The 26,287-nt window shown below is 38.1% G+C and overlaps 1 protein-coding gene across 1 annotated transcript in view; it reads right to left on the reverse strand.

Annotated features, from left to right (window-relative positions):
• Positions 1-240: 240 nt before the first annotated feature.
• Positions 241-26,287, reverse strand: part of LOC124787789 (protein Skeletor, isoforms B/C) — a 694,854-nt gene continuing 668,807 nt past the window's right edge. The window contains exons 12-14 of the mRNA XM_047254691.1: positions 21,452-21,607; positions 11,753-11,916; positions 241-1,301 (exon numbers count right to left, since the gene is read on the reverse strand). Of these exons, the coding sequence (XP_047110647.1) occupies positions 1,146-1,301; positions 11,753-11,916; positions 21,452-21,607 (476 nt within the window). The 3' untranslated portion in view covers positions 241-1,145. The remainder of the gene's footprint in view (positions 1,302-11,752; positions 11,917-21,451; positions 21,608-26,287) is intronic.

Genomic DNA, 26,287 nt, shown 5'->3' on the forward strand with positions numbered 1-26,287 from the left:
ATTCTGAGCTTAAAGTATGAATTATATGTTTCTGTAAATATTTTTGATATGCAAGGAATATTTGTAGTAATGTGTATATTCATTTGCTTATTCTATTAGGATCTACTGTAAAATTATTGTCCTGTCCAGTCAAGCACAGATGAGGTTATGTAGTTGACAAATATTTACCATCAAAAATTTTTCTGTCTAATCATAAAGCACCAGTTGGAACAAGTAGTATCATAAAGTTTAACCTCAATCATTTCATTCAACAGTGTTGTCATTCAGATTTCTCAAAATTATAGGCAGTTTTTTTTTGCATAAATAGAAGTTTACTACATCCAGTTTCGTTTTTTTTCGAAGGGCTACTTTCCTCTAGAACAAACTTGCATAAATTTTTGTGTACAAATATTTATTTGTACAGAAGCTTAAAAACTATAAGGAGACAAATAATGTGCTACTTGAAGTGGCCTGCACTGCTATCTGAATGACAAACACTGGAATATTGGAAGTTCAATAACTGAATTTTCATTTGCAACATCATGCATTTTGATATGATGCAAACAGTACTCAGCAGAAACTTACATTTCTGTAGTATACTTCTGAAACAATTCTCCTGGATTTCAGAATCTGTGCACATTGCTTAAACATGTGTGGGAAAAAATGTGTTAATACACATACAAAAACATATGAAAGAATGAAACAGAACTGTACGTAGCTCTAGAATACTGAGATACCTGAAAGCATATATCTCAAAGCTTAAATTACTTTGGATCTTTAAAATTAAGTAATTGTCTCCATGCATCACCTTCACTAAGTGCAAAAGTATCATGGCTCATTCACTCATTTCACACGGGATTGGAATTTCTTTTTAAAAGTGCAATGGACCCTCTTTTAGCACATGCACAGTTAATCTAGAGGAAAACCCAACTTCTATCACAAGTCATTAACTTCCTCCAAGATAGAGAGTAACTAACAAATGTCCAGTTACTTTACTGATGGTTTGTGCAATTTCTTAACTTCATATCAATCACCATGACACAATCTCATTCTGTGCGTAAATGCAAATTTATGTTCATGGATGTAGAAAAATTAAAAATTGGTTACAACTCACCCTAAAAAAATACAAATGCAAATATCTTATTGTCAAACTTATTGTCTATGTTTCATCTCTGAAAGAGCAGAATGGTGTTCAGCAGAACAGCTATCAGAAGGACCAGAGATGGCACTACCACAGTGCCTGAATTTGTACCATTTCGTTGTGACCACCGTCCTCGATCCACGACATGTATCTTCCAGCCCAAGTTATTGTGGGTGTAACACTGTGATGAAATAAACAAAATAGCTGAATTTAAAAGAAATATACACTTTTGTTAATTATATAAGACATCTTTAAAATTTTATTCCAAACTCATGGTATTGTAGCTTCAAAACTTCTAATTGTATTTGAATCAACCATCCACTGTTCAAAATCGGGAGCTACACCATTTCATTCTGTTGGCTGGTGATATGGTAGTGAGTAAGAGTGGTGTAATGCCACATTGTTTAAGATGATGTGGTCTCAGCTCTCTGAGACTGCAGATGTGTGTGCAAGTTGCGTTTATGTGAGTGTGTGTGTGTGTATGTGTGTCTACTGCTGACAAAGGCCTTAATGGCTGAAAGCTTTAATTGTGTGAATCTTTTTATTGTGCCTATCGTGACTCAGGATCTCCGCTATATGGTTAGTAGCAACTTTCCTTCTTTGGTATTGTTACATTCCATCCTGGATTTCCTATTCAGTATAAAGACATATATAAGAACCTGGGCAGAGAAACATAATGGAATTGCAGAAGAAATGAATCACAGTTCATTAACGATGTCTGTAATGAGATGGAACAACATCAAAATCATAGTGAGATATGTGATATCTCCAAAAACCTCTATAGCATCGCTGGTGAATTTAACTGTTGTATGTGGCTGATAGACAACAAGAATAGCAATCCTACTAGAGGCAAGGAGGATGTCATGAGGGAAACAGTACTCTGAGAAGATAATAGTCTGGAATTAATCAAGCAGTTAAGTTACTTAAATTGGATTCTCCAGTGCTATTGTGGCATTCATTCCAAAGACTGGTTTGATGCAACTTTAAAAACCACTCTGTCCAGCACAGACATCTTCATCTCTGAATAAACTACTGCAACCTGCATTCATCTCAACTTTCTTCTAGTGTTATGCAGTTAAACAGGGGACACAATTCAACGTTTGAAGAATTATAAATCTTCTGGTCTAGACAGTGTATCTGGGGAGATGGTTAAAGTAGTGAGGCAGGAAGGTGTTGATGTGCTGCATTCATTCAGGAAAAGAATATAGGAAACTGGGGAGTGGCCAGAAGACTGATCAAAGTCTCTCTGTCCATCCCATTGCACAGGAAGGGGTCTCTCAGGAACTGCACTATCTACTGCCTATTGCACTCATATTCCACACAAGCAAAATGTTGCTCTACATCTTGAACCAGCATTTGAAGCTATATCTTCAGCCTGATGTATCTACAGAACAGGTAGGTTTTGTTAAAGGAAAAGGAGCTTGTGAACAGATTTTCATTATACAACAAATATTTAAGGAATTGTGAGAATTCTGTGTCCCCAATTTTGTATGCTTCCTTGACTGAAGTAAGCTTGAGGAAAGCTGTGGCAGGAGCTTATATAGTTCAGTGTGACACTACACTTCAAAGCACTGATGAGAACTCTCGACAATAATCACCCTGCAGCTGTGAAGACGAGTTCTGGCACATCTGATTTCTTCGGTGTGTCTAAAGTGTCAGACAGAGGTGTGTCCTAATCAAAGCAGTTAGGAAGCAGAGAGTTTGGTACTTCTCATCAAACACTTATCTTATGAAAATATTGGACAGTCAGACTTTATTGATTTCAGTCTTTGTGGGCATCTAAAGGGACAAGCAAAGTGCACTCAGTTTGGCATTTTATGCTGAAAGTGGAACAAAAGGATGAAAATTTCATTACTCTATTAGACTTGAAAAGTTAAACACTGTAACAATATTATGAAAATGAAAGTTGCTACTCACCGTGTAGTGGAGATGCTGAGTTGCAGATAGGCACAACAAATAGACTCTCATGTCTTTTTTTGTGCCTGTCTGTGACTTAAAATCTCCACTGTATTGTGATTAGTAACTTTCCTTTTCATTATAATTCTACATTCCATCCTGGATTTCCCATTGTTTAACAGACACAGTATTCAGAATTGGGAAATGCGACAGATACTGACAACTGTAGAATGAATGAGATTTCTCTGAAAAATGCATTGTGTGAAATTTTGTGCAATCATTTTTGGACTTATTTTTTTCCCTGTAAGAATTCTCCAGATTTGAAACTTCAACAGTTATCACCTCAATGCTTCAACCTCACAGCATGAAGTTTCTTTGTGTGAGTATTCATAAAAGAATTGATAACTTTTCATCCCATATAGAACACCCTATACCTAGTTATAACAGAGGTTATCTGTGTGCAAATAGGAATGTTACAGAATGTACTCAGGTTGTCCTTTCTTGTGTGATATCCTGGGAACCACAGATGAAGGTCAACAGGCAGATTCCGTGTTCCTACATTTACAGAAAATGTTCAAACTGCAAATTGTTGGTGAAGGTCTGAGTATAAGGAACAGATTACCAGATATGTGAGTGGCTCAAAGAGTTGTTAATTAATTGAACCCAGTACATTGTCCTCAAAGGCAAGTGTTCATCGGTGAGAAGAATATCACCAGGAATGCCCCAGGGAAGTGTGATATGAATGTTCTTATTCTCCATATACATAAATGGTCTGACAGATAGGGTGAGCAGCAATCTACGACTGTTTGCTGGTAGTGTTATAGTGTATGGGAAACTGTCTTTGTTAAGTGACTGTTGGAGGATACAGGATAACTTAAATGTAGAAAAATGTAATTTAATGCAGATGAGTTGGAAACACAATACTGTAATGTTTTAATACAGTATTTGTGGTGTACTGCTTCAGATAGTCATGTAAATTAAATATCTAGGCATAACACTGTGAAACAATATGAAATGGAATGTACATGGAAGATGAGTAGCTGGGAAAGCAAATGGTCAACATCAGTATACTGGGGGAATTCTAAGAAAATGTGGCTCATCTATAAAGAAGACCATGTATAGAACATTGGTGGAAATCCCTCTTGAGCATAAACTGCTTCAGATAGTCATGTAAATTAAATATCTAGGCATAACACTGTGAAACAATATGAAATGGAATGTACATGGAAGATGAGTAGCTGGGAAAGCAAATGGTCAACATCAGTATACTGGGGGAATTCTAAGAAAATGTGGCTCATCTATAAAGAAGACCATGTATAGAACATTGGTGGAAATCCCTCTTGAGCAGTCCATTTTTGAGTACTGCATGAGTGATTGGGACCAACAACAGGTCAAATTAAAGGAAGACATTGAAGCAGTTCAAAGGAGTGCTGCTAGATTTGTTATCATAAGGTTCATTCAACATGCAAATGGAGACACTTTGTGAACTCAAATGTGACTCCCCCCAGAGGGAAGATGATGTACTTTTTTGTGAAGCACTATTGAGGGAATTTAGAGAACCAGCATTTGAAGTTGACTGCAGAATGATTCTACTGCTGCCATTGTACATGTTGTGTAAGAATGATGAAGACAAGATAAGAGAAGTTAGGGCTTGTATGGAGGCATATAGACAGTCATTTTCCCCTTGCTCTATATGTGAATAAAAAAATGAAAGGGACTGACCAATAGTGGAACAAGGTATTCTCCACTCTGCACCACATGGTGACTTGTGGAGTATGTATGTAGATGTAGAAGAATTTTGAAGACAGCTTGTACGCTGTGTTAGCAGAGAAGATCTCACTGAAAATTTGTGAATATTTTATTGAGACCTTAAGGTAATTTCAGTGTAAACAAAACTCACAGACACACACACAAATTGGGTTGAAGATTTTATTTTTACAGCAACCATAAACCAGTCAGCTGTATTATTTTTGTTTTCAAAGTAACATATATGGCTGTCATTAATCCTTACACAAATAACTTCAGCTCCGATAATTCCATTACTCTCTGATCATCATCACCCCTGTCCTATATAACTGTGCCATTCAAGCACAGAGGCAGAGCTAGGTAGCGCTGTGGTAACAACACAACAATAATAGCAATAATAATAATACTATAATAATTTTGTGTGAATTAGTGACCTTGTGCAAGTCTTTCAATTGAATGCTTCTTCGATGACTTAATGTCCCTAACCTGACCCTGTTATGCGACTGGGAAAAGGGGACCTATAACATAAATCTGAACGATGTGTTATTTCTGGTGAATTTAAACATCGTTAAGAGGTGAATGTTAGATTAAACGGCAGACTGAAAAGTCCGTGGAATTTGATTCTGCAAATCTTTTGGTTTCCCAGCATGTGCTTTACCACTAGACCATCAAGCCTGATAGTGCTATTGTATTGGACTTACATTTGAGAGAGTTTTGGTTCAAACCCTGATGAAGCCATCCAGATTTATGTTTTCAGTGGTTGCTTTAAAATGTAAAAGGCAAATTCCGGGATGGCAACTATGATAAGGATACATACAATTTTCTCCTCCATCCTTGAGTTAACCAGAACTTGTGCTCCAAGTCATAAATAAGACATTAAACCATAATATTCCTTTATTTCTTCCTGCAGGAGTGGAACTTCTTATACTTCCAGTCCCATTTACAGAATGCCTTTACTTTGCAACAATAACTTCTTGCAACCCGTATCTGATACAGAGAGCCATGCTCTGAAACAGCTAGAATAAAATTCTCCATATCATCTGTACAAACTACTTATATCTTACACCCACTTGGGACTATTACTACCAGAAAATAAATCAATCCCATTCCACCCTCATTCCTCATCTATCAACTGCCTATGCCCAAATGCCCCATCTTCCAGTCACTGCAAGCAACAGCTAGAGTAAAACTCTCAACACCATCTGAACAAACTACCTATATCTTACACCCATTTGGGAATATTACTACCAAAAAAGTAAATCATCAATCCCATTCCATCCTCACACCTCATCTATCAGCTGCCTGTGGCCTACCTTTCAGTCACTGTGAGGAGAATGGTTTCCTAACTTCATTACTTTGTATGTTGCATTTTGTATGGGCTTGATGATTCAGTTAACATGGATGAGGTAAATGGTGACTATAAGACCATTATAGCTCTAATCAGTATGGGTATTAAAAGGAAAGTGAAGAAATATAAAGACGTATTTTTGCTTGGAAAATGTGACAGTAAGCACACTGAAGATTGTATATGAAGTCAGAGTAAAACATTCATTCTGGAGACAAAGATGTGGAGTATCAACGGATAAATGTGAAAAAAGGAATTGTACAAAAATAGGGACGCTTTAGACACGTATGTACTGCGATGGGTTATGAGGGATGGAAAAGGCCTGCCATGCTTCAGTAGCCATACTTAAAAATCATTACAAAAGCAAAGAGATATCCCTCACAGATTAAAATGAAGTCAAGAACTTGTTGAGAAACAAAAAACTGAATGATGACAAAATAACTGAAAGAAATGAGAAGCAGTCAATTTGAAAAAAAAAAAAAAATCTTTTCAGTCAATTTAACAAAAATTCCAGAGGTTTTGGTCCAGCATAATGTCAGTAATAACAACAAATGGATCAAAATTTTCTATTAAGTCACTCATAATATGGGCACCAAAACAGAAGAAGGCAGAGAGGAGCCAAAGAAATTAATTTGGTCTTCTGAAATTATTTTGCTGTGAAAAAATATAGTTCCTCTTTATTATCATTGCACAAATGCCAAAATGACAAATATTGCAAAAAATGATCACATAATAAAAAATCAACTGAAATTGCTGAATGGAAGAAAGAAATTTGATTAGTGAACTACGATTTTATGTAGATCAAGGGAAAGAAATTGCTCCCCTTGTAGGAGAAGATTATTGTGGATTGGTGGTGCAACAAGGTATTTCAAATGATATGGAAAATGTCCACATTATTCCCATTTCTGAGGAGGCTGATACTGATGACTTCAATGTGTTGTACTCTTATGAACAACTTATGTGCTTGTTTACGGTGACTCTTTGTAGAATAAGAATATCTTGTGAGGTAATGAACATAGCATCCACAAACAGTTATCTTGTAGTCCACAAGAATACAGCTTGCTATGTGTGCACATGACACCGAGAAGTCAATAGATAATGGCATTTAGGCTGGTGCTATGTTCCTTGACTTCTGAAAGATTTTGGTTACAATTTTGCATTGTCTCAAATGAATAAAATGTGAACTGGTGGAATATCAAACAAATATTCAGGACTTCATAGCATGTAGAGCTCATTCATAGTTCTTAACGGGTAAAAATTATAAGATATAAAAGAAACGGCCGGAGTACACAAAAGGAGTGTTACAAGAGATGTTATTGTTCAAAATCCATGTAAATGATCTGGTGGATTTTTCTGCACTATATGGTGAGTACTAACTTTTCTTTTCATAATACTGTATCACAAGGATGTTGTTTAAAGACATTAACCACATTTTTTGTAAATCATCAGGGTGTCACACTAAAATATTATGATGTACATAACCACAACACAAGAAAGAAGCACAGTTGTTACAGACAAAGAACCTAATTAAAAGTGACAGACCATGGTCCACATATCAATGACTTAATTTGGTACACCAAATTGCCATAATCCATAAGAGCACATACTGAGGATCTGTTTAAAACAAAACTAAGATCTTTTCTTGTAAATAAATGTCTGTAGACAGACAGTGTCCCTAACACTTGAAGAGCAGATATTGACAAAAACACCAGACAATTAATTGACCACACACTCACAGATGCAACCTCAAAAGTTAAATTTTAGGAGTAGTTTCTGAACCTTTCAGAATTAACACAAGAGTTCGGGAGGGCGATGGGTTCTCACTAATTCTCATAAATCTGGATTTAGACAAGATCATGAGAGAGTGAGATAAATGACTATGAGCAGAAAACATGAAAAGAATCCATCTCGGACAAGGAAGAGGAAAATTTGTGGTGAAATGTCTCACTTTTACTGACAGAACTAAACTAAACGCCGCCAAACAGGCCATGAATGCCTAATGGTACTGTCCAGCTGCCATGTCATCCTCAGCCTACAGGTTTGTGGATATGGAGGGGAATGTGATCAGCATATGTGGCCAGCACACTGCTCTCCCGTCTGTATGTTTCTGAGACCAGAGCTGCTATCTCTCAGTCAAGTAGCTACTCAGTTTGCCTCACAAGGGCTGAGTGCACCCTGCTTGCCAACAGCACTTGGCAGACCAAATGGTCACCTATCCAAGTGTTAGCCCCATCTGGCTGCACTTGACTTTGATGATCTGACAGGAACTGGTGTTACCACTGGCCTTTTACTGACAATATTGCAATAATTTCTAAGGGCAAAGCAGATGCAAAGATAATACAGTGAGGTAAATGTTCAGGTTGGTTACACCAAACAACACCATCTTAACAGTAGTTCATTTATTCACCTAAACACATCAAAGGCTCACAAAGAACTGACATGGTGGAAAAACCCAAAGACCATGCTCAGCGTCCAAATACAATGCTCGGAGTCTAGAGACAAACGTATATCGATGCTGGTGTCGATCTTATCGGCGCCACAATAGAAAGACTTCAGAAAATTGTAGTTAAAACCAGATTACAAATATCATATGTGAAAGTGGAATATATTGAATGTAAATGCAAAAGAGAAAAATCATGCAAACACAATACCAAAACATCAAAACAGTTGTTAAGTTTAAATATTTGGCAGAATGGATACAATCAAATGGATTAGGTAACACCACAAGCAAAGAAAGGCCAAAGAAAATGGAAATAACATACAAACTCATCCATGCCAATATAATAAAAGATCAATATTGTTCCAGACAAAAACTGAACACTAAGCAACAGTAATTAAATCAGAAGCTCTATACGGATCTGAATGCCTAACACTGAATAACAGAGACAAACGAGAAGAAGTAGAAAAGAAAGAAATTATAACCCTCAGAAAAATTTTAGGACCACAAGAAAACAAAGACAACAACTGGATAAAGAAGAGGAAGATTTGCACAGAAACATAGAAACAATCACAGACCCAATAAGGAAGTGGAAATTAAAGTTTTATGGTCATATTTACAGAATGAATGACAATAGGCTAATTAAGAATATTTTAAATTTAATTTCCAAATTAAAAAATACTGTGCAATACCTGGAAAATATGAGAAGAGTCTTTGAGAAAACTTAACATAATAGGAGACACTGTAAAGAACAGAGAAAACATCAGGCTGCTAATTGATACTGCAAAATTTCCTATCCAATTATAACAACCACAACCTAGGAAGGTAATGTCAAAAGAACAGAGGCAGGCCATCAGCAAATGCATGAATAAGTTCTGGGAAGACAAGTAGAAAAAGATTGTACCATAGTCTTAGATTCTAAGCAGTCTAGAAATAAAAAGATTAAAAAGTCTGTATTCACTGAAAGAATTCTAAGCCATATATATTATTTAATAAATTTTATAGATAAATACATTACATATTAAACTTTTGTACACAAATATGTTATGTATTATACCTTTGTAAACAATTATACATTCGACAAATCATCATGTGATGACCACATACAAAAAGAAACATAAATAAATAAATTTTGATCTGACTCTAAGGCTAAAAGAGAATCAACGAGCATCTACAAGACTTACGGTCAAAGTTATGAGAGCCTATACTCTAAAAAAATCCGTGCTCAGTTCTTGAAAAAAGACACAGATCACACCCATCTACCAGAGGGGTATTAGAAGTGGTCCACAAAACTACTGTCCAATACCCTTGACATCAATTTGTTGTAGAATCTTAGAACATATTCTCAGCTCAAACATAATGAGGTATCTTAAATAGAATGATCTCAGTGTCAGCCAGTATGGGTTTTGGAAAGATCAATCATGTGCAACCCAACACACACTTTACTCACACGACATACTGAAATCTTTTGATCGAGGCAATAAGGTAGGTGCAGTATTTCTTGATTTCTGGAAAGCACGTGACTCAACATTGCAAATAAGCTTAATGTCAAAAGTATGATCATATGGGGTATCAAGTGAAATCTGTGATTGGATTGAGGACTTTCTGGTAGGGAGGACACAGCATGTTATCTTGGATGGAGAGTCATTGTCAGATGTAGAAGTAACTTCGGGTGTGCTCCAGGGAAGTGTGTTGGGACCATTGCTGTTCATGTTGTATATTAATGACCTTGCAGACAATGTTAATAGAATAATCAGATATGCAGTTATCTGCAATGAATTGCTACCTGAAAGAAGCTGCATAAATTTTCAGTCAGATCCTGATAAAATTTCAATATGGTGCAGAGGTTGGCAACTTGCTCTAAATGTTTAGAAATGTAAAATTTTGCACTTCACAAGATGAAAAAATATACTATCCTATGACTACAATATCAATGATTCACTGTTGGAATTGGCCAACTCATACAAATATCTGGGTGTAACACTTTGTACAGATATTTGAAATGGAGTGTTCTCATAGGTTCAGTAGTGGGTAAATCAGATTTCAGTCTACAGGTAGAATAAAGGGGAAGTACAATTAGTCTACAAAGGAGATTGTTTACAAATCATTTGGACATGTGGTTCTAGAATATTGTTCAAGTGAGTGGGACCTATACAACAAGGACTAACAGGGGATATTAAATGTATACAGAGAAGGGCAGCATGAATGGTCACAGGTTTATTTAAACTATGGGAGAGTGTAACAGAGATACTAAAGGAACTCATCTGGAAGATTCGTGAAGACAGACGTAAACTATCCTGAGAAAGTCTATTAACAAAGTTTCAAGATCTGGCTTTAAATGATTACTCTAGGAATGTACTGCAAGCCCCTATGTATTGCTCACATAGGAATAGTGATGGTAAGATTAGAATTATTACTGCAAGCACAGAGGCATTCAAACAGTCATTCTTCCCATGCTCCAAACATGAATGGAACAGGAAGAAACCATAGTAACTGGTACAATGGGACACACCCTTTGCCATGCTCCTCACTGTGGTTTACAGAGTGTAGATGTAGATGTACTTGTAGATGTAGACAAAATATTACTTCCTCTCAACTACAACTCTTGATAAACTATGTCAGGAAAATGAAAGAAATCCATGCTCATATGATGGCTTACTGACAGTTGTTTTTCATGCACTTGCATTACACATGATGTCCCACAAATCCATCATGTCTATCCCTAAGGCTTCTAGAATATCTGTTGCAAAATGAATATTGGTGACAGTAATAGTAATACAGTTATCTAAAGAACTCAATAAGAAATTCTCAGATATGGGCAGTGACACAGATAAGAGCTGTATTCTTCAAGAATAATGAAATTTGTAATGCAGACAACTGTGTTTTGACAATAAAACATCAAACTTCACAATTAAGATTTCTTATCAATAATATTCTATCTCTATCTCTCTAAAACACACACACACACACACACACACACACACACACACACACACACACACACACACACAATACACAATATGTGCGCATCTGGATATATCTGGATTTCCAGAATTTATTACAAATATATGGAAATATAAGGGAATTGAAGAATTGCTGATATATATATATAAAGAAAGATGCAGGCAAAGTGAAACTCATTAAATGAGAACAAGCAAGGAGAATTGGCCAAATACACGCATAAGTGGATAATAGTAATCTTGCTCACCTGATAGTAAACCAAGTCTGGTGTTTCCTCATCAACAGTCCAGTTGAGGTAAGCTGGTGCACCATCATCACACACTAGTCTCAATGTTTTTAGGAATTCTTCAAATGTTTCTGTCTCCGCTGATTTATCAATGGTTTTGTGTGTCCATTCACAGTAACGTCCAGCTATTAATATAGAATACATACTTTCAGTTTACTTTATTAGCAACAAATGATGGCAAAACATTTTTGTGTGAGTTTAATAATGACTGTAGTCAAATGAATGTAGAACAGATAAAAAAAGATATAATTAAGTGTCTTTTGTAAATAATGTCAGGAATATGTCATCAGTTGTGGATATGGCTCCTTTGTAATATGATGGGTACAGAAGTATGATAAGTTATCATATTTAGTAGCTATGAAGGACATAAGAGGGGTAAAAAATGCTTTCTGCACACAGAAAGAAAGTGTTACATATAAAATACAGAAATAGTATTTCAACGCTACTGGGTACAACTGAGAAAGCAGCACCTGTTAACAAAACATTACTTCCCTGCTAACATTATTGTGTTCATGTATGTGTAAGCAGAAGTAGTACAGAGCAGTTTAATGGTGGTTACATGTTAATACAGTGTGTAGACTTAATTTATGAGAAGTAATTTATGTCTTTCAATGTAGTAGGTTCTACACTGTGTATCCATTGTTTCTTATTTTGTTAAGATATGCATGGGTAATGAAGAGGGTGTTGTCACTTGAGTCAACAATATAAACATGAAAAGAGACATAAATGTAGACCAGTACTTAGGTTTAGGAGATGTAGATTTCTGTAGTCAGTAGAAACACAATTACAGCACTTTTAGCACCCTCCCACTTACAAAAGACAGAATAAAACTTAATTCCTCAGCATGGCCCAGACTTTGGCTATCTCAGTAGATTGTTCCAGTAGAGCTATGACTTTATCAAAACCAGCCCTCAAACATGATCATATCTTCTTCATATCCTCCCTACACTTACCCCTGTCATCTTTCATCTCCATCACAATACTTGCAACCTATTTGTCAAATCATATGGCATTCCCAAAGTTTGAGCCCTACCCTAAGTTTTCTACTCTTCAACTGTTTTCACAGTAAAATCTTCACCATGCTCACATCCACTACCCACCACTGGTAAATCATATGACATCGAAGGTGAGGTAGCATATAAAATTAATGCATTGTTTACTAGCTGGGATGTGCTTACTGCACAACTTTCAATATATGAATGCCACCACCAAACTGACAAAAGTCAAGTATTAGCACAAAAGAACAGTCTGCTTTGGGAATGTCCCATATCCATTTGCTGAGCGTGCTCCACAGCTTGCCTCAAGAGACTTGTGTAGCTTATGATAGCTGAGGGATATTTTCTTTATGAGCTAATAGTGTCTAGGCTAGTTTCAAAAGCTGGCCACTGTGGCTGAGTGGTTCTAGGCACTTCTCTACAGAACTGCACTGCTGCTACAGTTGCAGGTTCAAATCCTGCCCCGGGAATGGATGTGTGTGATGTCCTTAGGTTAGTTAGGTTTAAGTAGTTCTAAGTCTAGGGGACTGATGACCTCAGATGTTAAGTCCCATAGTGCTTAGGTCCATTTGAACCATTTAATTCCAATACATAAAAAAGGAGCTACTGAGTCACCTTCAAGTTACAGTCCAATTTCTATAGTCCCAGCTTTTTGTAAAGTACAGGAATGTACAGGGTGATTCAAAAAGAATACCACAACTTTAGGAATTTAAAACTCTGCAACGACAAAAGGCAGAGCTAAGCACTATCTGTCGGCGAATTAAGGGAGCTATAAAGTTTCATTTAGTTGTACATTTGTTCGCTTGAGGTGCTGTTGACTAGGTGTCAGCGTCAGTTGATGCTAAGATGGCGACCACTCAACAGAAAGCTTTTTGTGTTATTGAGTACGGCAGAAGTGAATAGACGACAGTTGTTCAGCGTGCATTTCGAACGAAGTATGGTGGTAAACCTCCTGATAGGTGGTGTATTAAACATTGGTATAAACAGTTTACAGAGAATGGGTGTTTGTGCAAAGGGAAAAGTTCTGGACGGCTGAGAACGAGTGATGAAAATGTAGCACGCATCCAGCAAGCATTTGTTCGCAGCCCAGGAAAATCGACTTGCAGAGCTAGCAGAGAGCTGCAAATTCCACAATCAACTGTATGGAGAGTCCTACGAAAAAGGTTGGCACTTATCTGTCCGTAACTACCTGAACGTCAACTACCTGAGGCGATGGATCGGCCGCCAGGCAGCCCGTGACAGAGCACTTCATCACTGGCCTCCAAGAAGCCCTGATCTTACCCCCTGCGATTTTTTCTTATGGGGGTATGTTAAGGATATGGTGTTTCGGCCACCTCTCTCAGCCACCATTGATGATTTGAAACGAGAAATAACAGCAGCTATCCAAACTGTTATACCTGATATGCTACAGAGAGTGTGGAACGAGTTGGAGTATCAGGTTGATATTGCTTGAGTGTCTGGAGGGGGCCATATTGAACATCTCTGAGCTTGTTTTTGAGTGAAAAAAACCTTTTTAAATACTCTTTGTAATGATGTATAACAGAAGGTTATATTATGTTTCTTTCATTAAATACACATTTTTAAAGTTGTGGTATTCTTTTTGAATCACCCTGTATATTAACTAACAATTGTATGTTTACTTGGAAAATCTAGGAATACTTAGTGAATCACAGTATGGTTTTAGGAAAAATTTGTGAACTGTTGATGGTGTAGACAGTGTAGTTGAATACATATAACAGGTGTTTGAGGACAAAGGTTTTTTTTAAGCCACTTTTTATGATCTAAGTAAAGCTTTTGACTGTGTAGAGCACACATCACTTCTGGAAAAAATTCAATTCTATGGCACTGAAAGTAACAGCCTTAACCAATTAAAATCATATCAACAGAACCACAGGCAAATTGTTTGTACTGCCAAGGAAATGTCGAGAATAGAACAAGTTAAGGTAGGTGTTCCCCAAGGATCCATATTGGTCCCCTTTTTGTTCCTAACAGTGATCAGCGATCTGCCATCATTTATGAAGTCTAGTACAGTTTGATATGCAGATGACACAACATTTTTTCATTGTAATAATGATCTCAGTGAGCCTTAAGAGTTGTGTTGCAAAGACAATGGACCAAGCTTCCAACTGGTTTAAACCAAATGGCTTCTTACTGAATTACAACAAAATACAGCACATGGTTTTTAGTCTAAAAGACAAGCTTCCATCACATGATTCTAGCTATGTTAAGTTTTTGGGACCATATTTAAATGATAAATCATCTTGTCAGCATGTACAATATATTAGTGGGTAACTGTCAAGAATAGTTTATATGTTAAGGTGACTTACAGATTGTGTACCTGAAAAGTATGTTAGACCATACTATTTTTCTTTCTTCCAAAGCATTCTAACATATTGTATTATTTTATGGGGAAACTATGGTTGTGTGAATGGCATCTTAATACTGCAGAAAAAAGCTGTTTGGGAAATTACTGGCTCTTCTTGTAAGCCACACTGTAAACAATTGTTTTGTGAACAAAAGATCATGAATGTAATAAACTTATACATATACTATGTTTTAATTTACACAAAAAAGAAGTTACTAGAAGCAAAACACAGAGAAAAAGTTGCATTGTTACAAGAGGGAACAGATATATTTATACCTCATACTACAGACTGTCAAAATCATTGAACAGTTATGAACTCACAGGGCACAAATTATTTAATCAGCTTCCAAAAATCCTTCCAAGAATTACCCATACAAGCATTCAAACAAATACTGTATGACTAGCTAGTTACCCTATAGTGTGGCTTCAGTTGCCTAACACTGCAAACTTGTGTGTGTGATTTGCATTTGCATGTGTATGTGTGTGTGGTCTATTTTTGATGAAGGCCTTACTGGCCAAAATCTTTATTTGTGACAGTCTTTTTGTTGTGCCTATCAGCAACTCAGTATCTCCACTATATGGTGAGCAGCAACTTTCCTTTTCATAATGTTGTTAAATTCCACACTGCATTTTCCATTGTTTGATTACAGTAAAACAAACTATATTCAGTTTCACACACCCTCTAAAAATCAAGAAATAGGAGAAAATCTAGGCACCCAGTGGATAGCCAGGGTGGATACTTCAAAATACTTGGGTATACATACTGATAGCAAAGCAAACTGGTCAAATGACATAATAGATGTGCGCAGAAGACAGTTTTCTGCAACTTGTGCTTAATATATCATTTGTTCTTAAAGGAACATCGAAACAATTAAATCAACTTATTAATTTTATTTTCATGTCACTATGATATATGGAATCACACACTGAGAAAATCAGCCACTGCCTAGAAAAGTGCTATATGCACAGTGTAATGGGACATCCTCCTTTAACATAACTTTTTTTTTTTTTAGAAATAGTTGAAACTTTTGATTCTTGTGTAGGTAAACATTACCTCAGCTGTTTAACTAAATGAATTTCATATGATTTTGTATATGATGTACCTAAACACAAAGAAGATGTGACTTACCAAACGAAAGCACTGGCAGGTTGATAGACACACAAACAAACACAAACATCACACAAAATTCTAGCTTTCGCAACCACCGTTGCTTCATCAAGAAACAGGGAAGGAGAGGGAAAGACGAAAGGATGTAAGTTTTAAGGGAGAGGGTAAGGAGTCATTCACCAACCACTTTCTCGAACGCCTGGAATCCTTACCCAATCTATTACCCCCAGAAACCATCCTTGTATCCATTGATGCCACTTCCCTATACACAAATATTCCACACGTCCAGGGCCTCACTGCGATGGAGCACTTCCTTTCAAGCCGATCACCTGCCACCCTACCTAAAACCTCTTTCCTCATTACCTTAGCCAGCTTCATCCTGACCCACAACTTCTTCACTTTCGAAGGCCAGACATACCAACAACTAAAGGGAACAGCCATGGGTACCTGGATGGCCCCCTCGTACACCAACCTATTTATGGGTCACTTAGAGGGAGCCTTCTTGATTACTCAAGCCTGCCAACCCAAAGTTTGGTACAGATTCATTGATGACATCTTCATGATCTGGACACACAGTGAAGAAGAACTCCAGAATTTCCTCTCCAACCTCAACTCCTTTGGTTCCATCAGATTCACCTGGTCCTACTCCAAATCCCATACCACTTTCCTTGACGTTGACCTCCACCTGTCCAATGGCCAGCTTCACACGTCCGTCCACATCAAACCCACCAACAAACAACAGTACCTCCATTATGACAGCTGCCACCCATTCCACATCAAACGGTCCCTTCCCTACAGCCTAGGTCTTTGTGACAAATGAATCTACTCCAGTCCGGAAGCCCTGAACCATTACACCAACAACCTGAAAACAGCTTTTGCATCCTGCAACTATCCTCCCGACCTGGTACAGAAGCAAATAACCAGAGCCACTTCCTCATCCCCTCAAACCCAGAACCTCCCACAGAAGAATCACAAAAGTGCCCCACTTGTGACAGGATACCTTCCGGGACTGGATCAGGCTCTGAATGTGGCTCTCCAGCAGGGATACGACTTCCTCAAATCCTGCCCTGAAATGAGATCCATCCTTCATGAAATCCTCCCCACTCCACCAAGAGTGTCTTTCCGCCATCCACCTAACCTTCGTAACCTCTTAGTTCATCCCTATGAAATCCCGAAACCACCTTCCCTACCCTCTGGCTCCTACCCTTGTAACCGCCCCCGGTGTAAAACCTGTCCCATGCACCCTCCCACCACCACCTACTCCAGTCCTGTAACCTGGAAGGTGTACACGATCAAAGGCAGAGCCACGTGTGAAAGCACCCACGTGATTTACCAACTGACCTGCCTACACTGTGAAGCTTTCGATGTGGGAATGACCAGCAACAAACTGTCCATTCGCATGAATGGACACAGGCAGACAGTGTTTGTTGGTAATGAGGATCACCCTGTGGCTAAACATGCCTTGGTGCACGGCCAGCACATCTTGGCACAGTGTTACACCGTCCGGGTTATCTGGATACTTCCCACTAACGCCAACCTGTCAGAACTCCGGAGATGGGAACTTGCCCTTCAGTATATCTTCTCTTCTCATTAACTGTTAGGCCTCAACCTCCGCTAATTTCAAGTTGCCGCCGCTCATACCTCACCTGTCATTCAACAACATCTTTGCCTATGTACTTCCGCCTCGACTGACATCTCTGCCCAAACTCTTTGCCTTTACAAATGTCTGCTTGTGTCTGTGTATGTGCGGATGGATATGTGTGTGTATGCGAGTGTATACCTGTCCTTTTCCCCCCCTAAGGTAAGTCTTTCTGCTCCCGGGATTGGAATGACTCTTTACCCTCTCCCTTAAAACCCACATCTTTTCGTCTTTCCCTCTCCTTCCCTCTTTCCTGATGAAGCAACGGTGGTTGCGAAAGCTAGAATTTTGTGTGTATGTTTGTGTTTGTTTGTGTGTCTATCAACCTGCCAGCGCTTTTGTTTGGCAAGTCACATCTTCTTTGTTTTTAGATATATTTTTCCCACGTGGAATGTTTCCCTCTATTATATTCATATGTATATGATGTACTATATTTCAGGCTAAAATATAAAAAAAGAAATTAATTTGTTAGTACTCTGTATGTACAGTTAAAATTACTCTTCTTTTAGAAATATTAGAAATTATAAAATATCTAGCACACTTAAAATTCATATCATTAACTGTGCAATCTGAAAATATTTATTAAATTTATTTCTGAATCCATTTACAAAGTAGTGATATAACTTGGTGATGATTATTCTTTTGTCAAGAAGGTTTGTAAACTCTTTTATTTGTAAATCTTTGGGATGTGTAAGTACCACTGAATGATTTTACTAGTAGTGGGCATACCCCTGATGTTATAGGACGTTTTTAATTTTGACAATAACAATGTGAATTTATGCTTTAAAGTGGAGATTGTAAAGACTGTGTGACATTGAAGAATGGGATAAAATAAAAAAGTCATAGAAACAGAAATTACTTCATCAATTATCACATCAACTGGAACCCACTAAATCAAAATTTCAGCCTCAAGAATCTACCCCTAAATGCGAGAATTGCAGCCAACAACGAGAACATGAAGATAAGTAAAAAAAAATCATTTGTCCATCTTATTCCTCTTGAAGTGTTTGAAACAAAGCAATTATTTTATGAAGAGACTAAAAAATTTAATGGAGATATATGGGAGGGTAAGATTACAACAGAAAGTGCCATAAGAATGCTGAGGAGAGGCCACCTTAGAATCACTTGCTGAAGTATTTTTAAGGAACTTGAAATCCTCATATCCGCTGCACAATATATATTCTCCATGATGTGTTCCATAAGGGAAAAAAGCTCCTTTTAAACCTACTAGTGTTTTTCATAGTCAAAAAGTAGAAAATAAGATATCCACCATGAGCATGAAAATCTGAGTATGATACAGAACATGGTCCAGTTCAGTGGCCCGTAAAATTTTTTAATGCATCCCTTCATAAATTAAATGTTTTGTTGATGATGCACTCTCATTAAAAAAAAATGTTTATTTCTGTAATAGATTAATTGTGCATAAAATATATTTTTCTGCATTAGAACCTAAGTTGTAGACACTTAATATGAAAAATAAGTAAATAAATTGACGAGTACTAAGTCTATAATGCCATAGATTGTAACCATAACAAATTTATTAAACTGACACATTCCATATCCCTTGATATATTAATGACATAGATCACCAGAACACAAAATAAATCAATAAAATAAATAAATTGCCTGAACTGCAAAATCTCTTAAAAATAATTCATTACTAAAAAACTGAATACTCATGGAAACTGCAGATAACAATGAAACCTCATGTTTTATTATTTAGATGCAGGCAGTTATGCTTTTAAAGTAATTTTCTGAATGTAGTGCAATAACATTGTTGGAATCAAATGTCTTGATTAATTCAAAACTGTGAGTCATTAACAAATTGCAGTTTCAGTAAGTTACATAAAATCAAAATTACTCTAGTGCCTAGTAGTTGAACAATGTTTAGTGAGCTCCCATTTTTATAATGCTCTTCAGTTGAACACCATAATAAAATTCTGAAGGAATTTTTTGTAAGGGAGTATAGTCAAAACTGAATTTTCATCAAAGTTATGATGAGAAAATGTCTACAAAATGCCTACTGGTTATATAATGGCTAAAAACTCAGTAAGACTCAGTATCTCCCAAAGAATGACAAAGAGTACATGAAAATACTTTTCAGAAAGGATGACATTAGCATTTTATTTTTGATGTCCACACTCAAAAAGAAGAAAGTATGATGCGCAAAGGAGGAGTTATCTGAATGGGATGGAAATTGGCAGAAGTAATGTACATGTGCTTGTACATGGATTATACAGATGGGATGGAAATATGCAGAAGTAATGTGCATGTACATGTACATTAACTATCCAGATGGAATTGAAATTGGCAGATGTGATGTACATGTACAGACAAACAAATGCTCACAATTTCAGTTTCAGATAAATTCAGTTACTTATCCAACAGAAAGAGCTTCACAAATTGAGCAAGTCAGTAACATGTTAATCCACCTCTGGTCCTTATGCAAGCAGTTATTCAGCTTGGCACTGATTGATAGAGTTGTTGTATGTCCCCCTGAGGGATATAATGCCAAATTCTGTCCAACTGGCATGTTAGAATGTCAAAATCCCAGTATGGTTGGTGGACCCTGTCACTAGTGCTCCAAATGCTCTCAATTGGGGTGAGATCAGGCAACCTTGCTGGCCAAGGTAGGGTTTGACAAGCATGAAGACAAGCAATAGAGACTCTTGTTATATGTGGGCAGGCATTACCTTGCTAAAATATAAGCCCAGGATGGCTTGCCATGAAAGGCAACATTATGGAGTGTAAAATATTAACATACTGCTGTGCTGTAAGGAAGCTGTGGATGGCAATCAAAGGGGGTCCTTGCTATGGAAAGAAATGACACCCCAGACCAACATTCCTTGTTGTTGGGCCATATAGTGGTCAACAGTCAGGTTAGTATACCATCGCTGCCTTGGGCATCTGGAGAACTGTCTTCAGTGATGAGACCCTCTTTGAACTGAGCCCTGATAGCCAGCAAAGATCATCTGAAGTGCTAATTTGACAGAATTTCACACAATACCCTTCAGGAGGACATCCAGTAAATCCGTCAATCAATAACTGCTTGCGTGGTGTCCAGAGGTTGAGCAAAATGTTATTGACTTGGTCAATCTGTGAAGCTCTTCCTCGTGAATAAATCACCGAATGTTTCTGAAACTGTAATCATTAGTTTGTATGCATTTGTACATCACATCTACCCCCTTCAGATAATTCCTTCATGGTGCTTTGTTTCTTTTGTCTTAGCGTGTACATAGAACTTACCTTTCCCTCAGCATTTGTGGATATTGCACTTTGGATTACGTTTTGTATTTAATAGTGTTCAAAATGTTACACAAATAAAAGTAGATATTTTGTTTCAGACAGAAGTATAAGACCACTGAAGAATTCTGTTTCTCCTTTTTGCATCTTATAGTTCATTGTAACCTGTTTTTAAATCTCCGTGAATGCTCTACATAATGTATTAGATCACAAATTTAATGCATATGAAATGGCATCTTTCTTCACGGAAGCTGTTCTCACAGGTTAGTATTTGAACTGAAGTTTTAAAAACCAATAAGAAAATACTTGCCTGCCGTGGGATATGGATATCCCTCTGCATCATAGCCAACACCTGCAAAAACTCTCTGCTCTTTCTGATCCTCTTCCGACTTTTGGCCAAAACCACCCTCATCACTGTCAGTTATGTAGAAGGGATGGTAACGTGCAGGATTTGTGCGATCATTACCTGGGAGAAGAAAATAGCAAAATAATTATATAGTATTTCCGATTTTATAACACTAAATATTAAGTCACTGTACATGAAAATTTGAATTTCAATATGAACTGAGTACCAGCAGATGACATTGTTGTACTTAAATGTGATGTTTGCACATTCTTGTATTTCAGGCATTAATCAGTTGTTTGTTGGTATAAGACATATATTATGTTGTTCATATTCACAAAAATATTGTCATAAGGATCTATCTTTTGCAGAACAGTTACATACATTTTTTAAGCATTATGTATGCCAATATGATGTTGATTTACAGATATATAGATGATTATTTACTTCTGTTTGAGAACCTGTCTATGGTATGAAAGGAACTTTCAGGAAGAAACAACTTTAACTTGACTTTAAATATGTGCATTATGTTACAAGTTTTGTTCTCTGGGTTGATCCAGCTTCATTGCTATGTACACCACTTGGAAACATCAGAAACTGAAACTATTCCACTTTCTGTTGTTTGAATCATTTTTAGTAATTATTTTTACCCCTATCCTTCAGATAATTGTACTTATACAAGTACGGCATATCCTATGTGTATATTAAAAATGATTAATTTCTTATTTACAATGTATTTCTTGTAATTTTATAACATGTGTCATAATTTACCAACTGCTGACATTAGTGATATATTTATTTTGCTGCTAACTTATTACTTAAGAAAAGGATAGATTGCTACTCACTGATGTTGAGTTGCAGACAGGCACTACGAAAACTCTGCTAAGCAAGTAAGCTTTCAGCCAAAAGACCTTCTGAATTAGACAACACACACACATTCATACAAATGGAACTCAGATGCATATGGCTACTGACCCTGGCTGCCGAGACCAGTCTGCGAGCAACAGCTCATGATGGGAGGAGCAGTCTGGGTGGGGGCATAAGGAGGAGGCAGAGGCAGAGAGGGGTAGTGGTAGCAGCGTAGGAGTGAGGGATGGTAAAGGCTGATTGTGGGAGCAAACAGGGATGAGATGGGGAGAGAGCTGGGCAGCTAGGTGCTGTTGGAAGGTTAGACAGTGGAAAAAGGGGGAGAGCAAGGGAGCAGAGAAGGAGAGAAGTAAGAATTCAGAAGGCTTTATAGTGCTAGAGAGGGAACAGGAAAGGGGACGACAGGTGGGTGAAGGACAGTGACTAACAAAGGTTGAGGCAACATAGGATATATTGCATGGAAAATTCCCACCTGTGCAATCCAGAAAAGCTGGTGTTGGTAGGAAGGATCCAGACTGCACAGGCTGTGAAGCAGTCACTGAAATGAAGAACATTCTGCTGGGCAGCATACTCAGCAACTGGGTGATCCAGCTGTTTTTTTGGGCACAGTTTGCTGGTGGTCCACATGCGAACAGACAGCTTGTTGGCTGTCATGTCCATGTAGAATGCAGCACAGTGGTTGCAGCTTAGGTTGTAGACCAAATTTTTGGTTTCACAGGTAACTGCACCTTTGATGTGGTGATGAGGCTTGTGGCAGGACTGGAGTAGGTGGTGGTGGGAGTATGTATGGGACAGGTCTTGCATCTAGATCTGTTATAGGGATATGAGTCATGATGCAAGAGGTTGGAAGGAGGGGTTGAGTAGAGATGGATGAGGCTATTGTGTAGGTTCTGTGGAGAGCAGAATACCAGTGTGGGTTGGGAAGGATGAGTAGGATATTTCCCATTTCGGGGAATGACAAGAGGTAGTGAAAACTCTGGTGGAGAATGTAATTCAGTTGCTCCAGTCCCACATGGTACTGAGTCATAAACGGAATGCTCCTCTGCAACCACAAGATGGTACTTTGGGAGGTGGTATGTGACTGGAGAAGCAGTGCACAGGAGATCTGTTTCTGTACAAGGTGGAAGGGTAATTATGGTCTGTGAAGGCCTCAGTGAGATCCTGGTATATTTTTAGATGTACTGCTCATCACTATATATGCAATGACCATGGGTGGCTAGGCTGCAGGGAAGGGACTTCTTGCTGTGGAAAGGGTGGGAGCTGTCGAAGTGAAGGTATTGCTAGTGATCGGTAGGTTTGATATGGATGGAGCTAGTGAACTGCATGTCAACATTGAGGAAGGTAACTCATTAGGTTGAGGAGGATCAGGTGCCATGAATGGGGAAGAAGGTGTTGAGATTCTGGAGGAATGTGGATTGGGTGTCCTCCTGGTTGATCCAGATCACAATGTTATCATTGAACCTGAACAAGTTGAGGGGTTTGGCATTCTGGATGATTAGGAAGCGTTCGTTTAGATGGCCCATGAAGAGGGCAGCATAGTAAGATGCCATGCCCTTGATTTATTTGTAGGTGATTCTCTCAAAGGAGAAGTAATTGTGGGTATGGATATACCGTATTTACTCGAATCTAAGCCGTGCTTTTTCCGGTTTTTGTAATCCAAAAAGCCGCCTGCGGCTCAGAATCAAGTGCAAAGCATGCGGAAGTTCTGAAAAATGTTGGTAGGAGCCGCCACAACTAACTTCTGCCGTCGAATATATGTAGCGACACAGCCATGCTTTGTAAGCACAAAGATAAATACTGGCGCCAAAACCTCTGTGTCAGTAAATAAATTAAAAAAAAGGTGGAAGAAGAGCTTTTTTTCTCCACCCCGAGCTTCGACCACTGCATTTTTATACCCCGAGCTTCGACCACTGCATTTTTATACATTATCCAACGAAGTAAGTACAAATTCCGTATTGTTCATCTTCAAATGTAGCAGAATTTGAATGTACTACGAAAATCCGACTGGCAAGACTGGGATGTTTGTCAATATGGCCAACTCTACTTTCTGAATTTTTTCATACCTGTGAGAAGAGATGGTTGCTAATAGGAACCCGATGAAATGTGAATCACATGCAGTATTCTCTTCACCATGAGAATAATACGAATATCAACATTTTGCCATGTATTCTTTCGTGTTTGCTGCTATCTCATTTAAATCCTGTTTGCCTAATAAACTACGAAACTAGAGTGAGACAACAGCAAACACGGAAGAATATAATTATCGTGTCATGTTTATATTCGTATTATACTTATGCCTAATAGTGATACAGTCAGAAATGAAGCACGGCAACTGACTAGATTTTTAATTCTTTAAAGAAGCGGCCGCAAAGATGTTCAAACGGAGAAACATTTTCGCCTAACTCTCGTTCAGAACACGTTCTATCATACGCAGTCTATTATTTGGTTCTTGTTGATCATTATCAAAGAAAGCAGCAGTGTAAGTAAAAACAAATAGCAGTCTCTTGCCATTGTTTCACTAATGAGACAATTCCTCTCTCTTTTTTTTAATTGTAAGCGGCGGTAGCGCGCACAAAAGCAAGTCATGCCGCGAGCGGCGACAGGCCGTATACACGCAGTATCAGAATGCGACAAACAATGCATGAGACAGTACAGTAATGCATTTTCTGCTTAGATTGACGTAAACACCTATAACAAACAAAACGGCACTTATCAGATCAAAGCAAAATAAGCAATCGATTCAAACCAGATGAAGCACGTGAAAAAGGAAGGGTACCGGTATAGATAAATGAAATGGCTCTGAGCACTATGGGACTCAACTGCTGAGGTCATTAGTCCCCTAGAACTTAGAACTAGTTAAACCTAACTAACCTAAGGACATCACAAACATCCATGCCCGAGGCAGGATTCGAACCTGTGACCGAAGCGGTCTTGTGGTTCCAGACTGCAGTGCCTTTAACCGCACGGCCACTTCGGCCGGCCTACCGGTATAGATAAGGACGGAGTGCCTGACGCATAGCGATGGCTACCTGGTAAAGCTTAACTACTAAGCTTACGACTCGAACCAAACTACTGTAGCTGTATCGTCATTCATTTGACCTAAATTGTGTCTCATATTACAATGGACCAACTTTGTTTCGATTTGGAGGTGCGGCCTAAAACTTTTCTCTCCCCTTGAATTTCGAGTCTCAAATTTCAGGTGCGGTTAGATTCGGGAAATTTTTTTTTCTTTATGTCCAGTCTCATTTTTCAGGTGTGGCTTAGATTCGAGTGTGGCTTAGATTCGAGTAAATACGGTAGCTGTCATGGTGGCCGGGAAAGAGGGTGTAGGTTTGGAACACATTGAACATTGGGAAAGGTAGTGTTCAATAGGGGCATTAGGGATTTCAGAAAGGGAGATGGCATGAGTGGCGATGAGTAGAGCACTATGTGACAAAGGAATAGAAACTCTGGAGATTTGGGAAAGGAAATGATTGATATCTTGTATATAGGAGGATAGGTTGTGGGTAATAGGCTGAAATGTTTGTCTCGAGAGCAGGTATTCTCTGAATGGGGGAACAGTAACCACCCACAGTTGGGAATCCTGGATGTTTGGGTTTATGGACTTAGGAAACATGTAGAAGGTAGGAGTGCAGTGAATGGTCGGGGTGAGGAGAGACACAGAAGAGGTTCGGGGACGGCCCTGGGGATTTGAAGAGAGACTGGAGATCTTGTTGGATATCTGGCATGGGGTCACTGCGGCAGAGTCTGCAGGTGGACAAATTTGACAGCTACCAGAGTCCTTCTATCAGGTAATCCTTGTGATTCAAAACAGTGGTGGCTGAGCCTTTGTCAGGGGATGTGATTTTAAGGTGAGGATCAGTTTTTAGGTGGTGAATTGTAGTTCTTTCTGTGAATGTGAGGTTAGCTTGCTTCTTGAGGGATTTAGGGACTGAT

The sequence above is a fragment of the Schistocerca piceifrons genome, chromosome 3 (assembly GCF_021461385.2).
Source record: "Schistocerca piceifrons isolate TAMUIC-IGC-003096 chromosome 3, iqSchPice1.1, whole genome shotgun sequence".
Classification (NCBI taxonomy): domain Eukaryota; kingdom Metazoa; phylum Arthropoda; class Insecta; order Orthoptera; family Acrididae; genus Schistocerca; species Schistocerca piceifrons.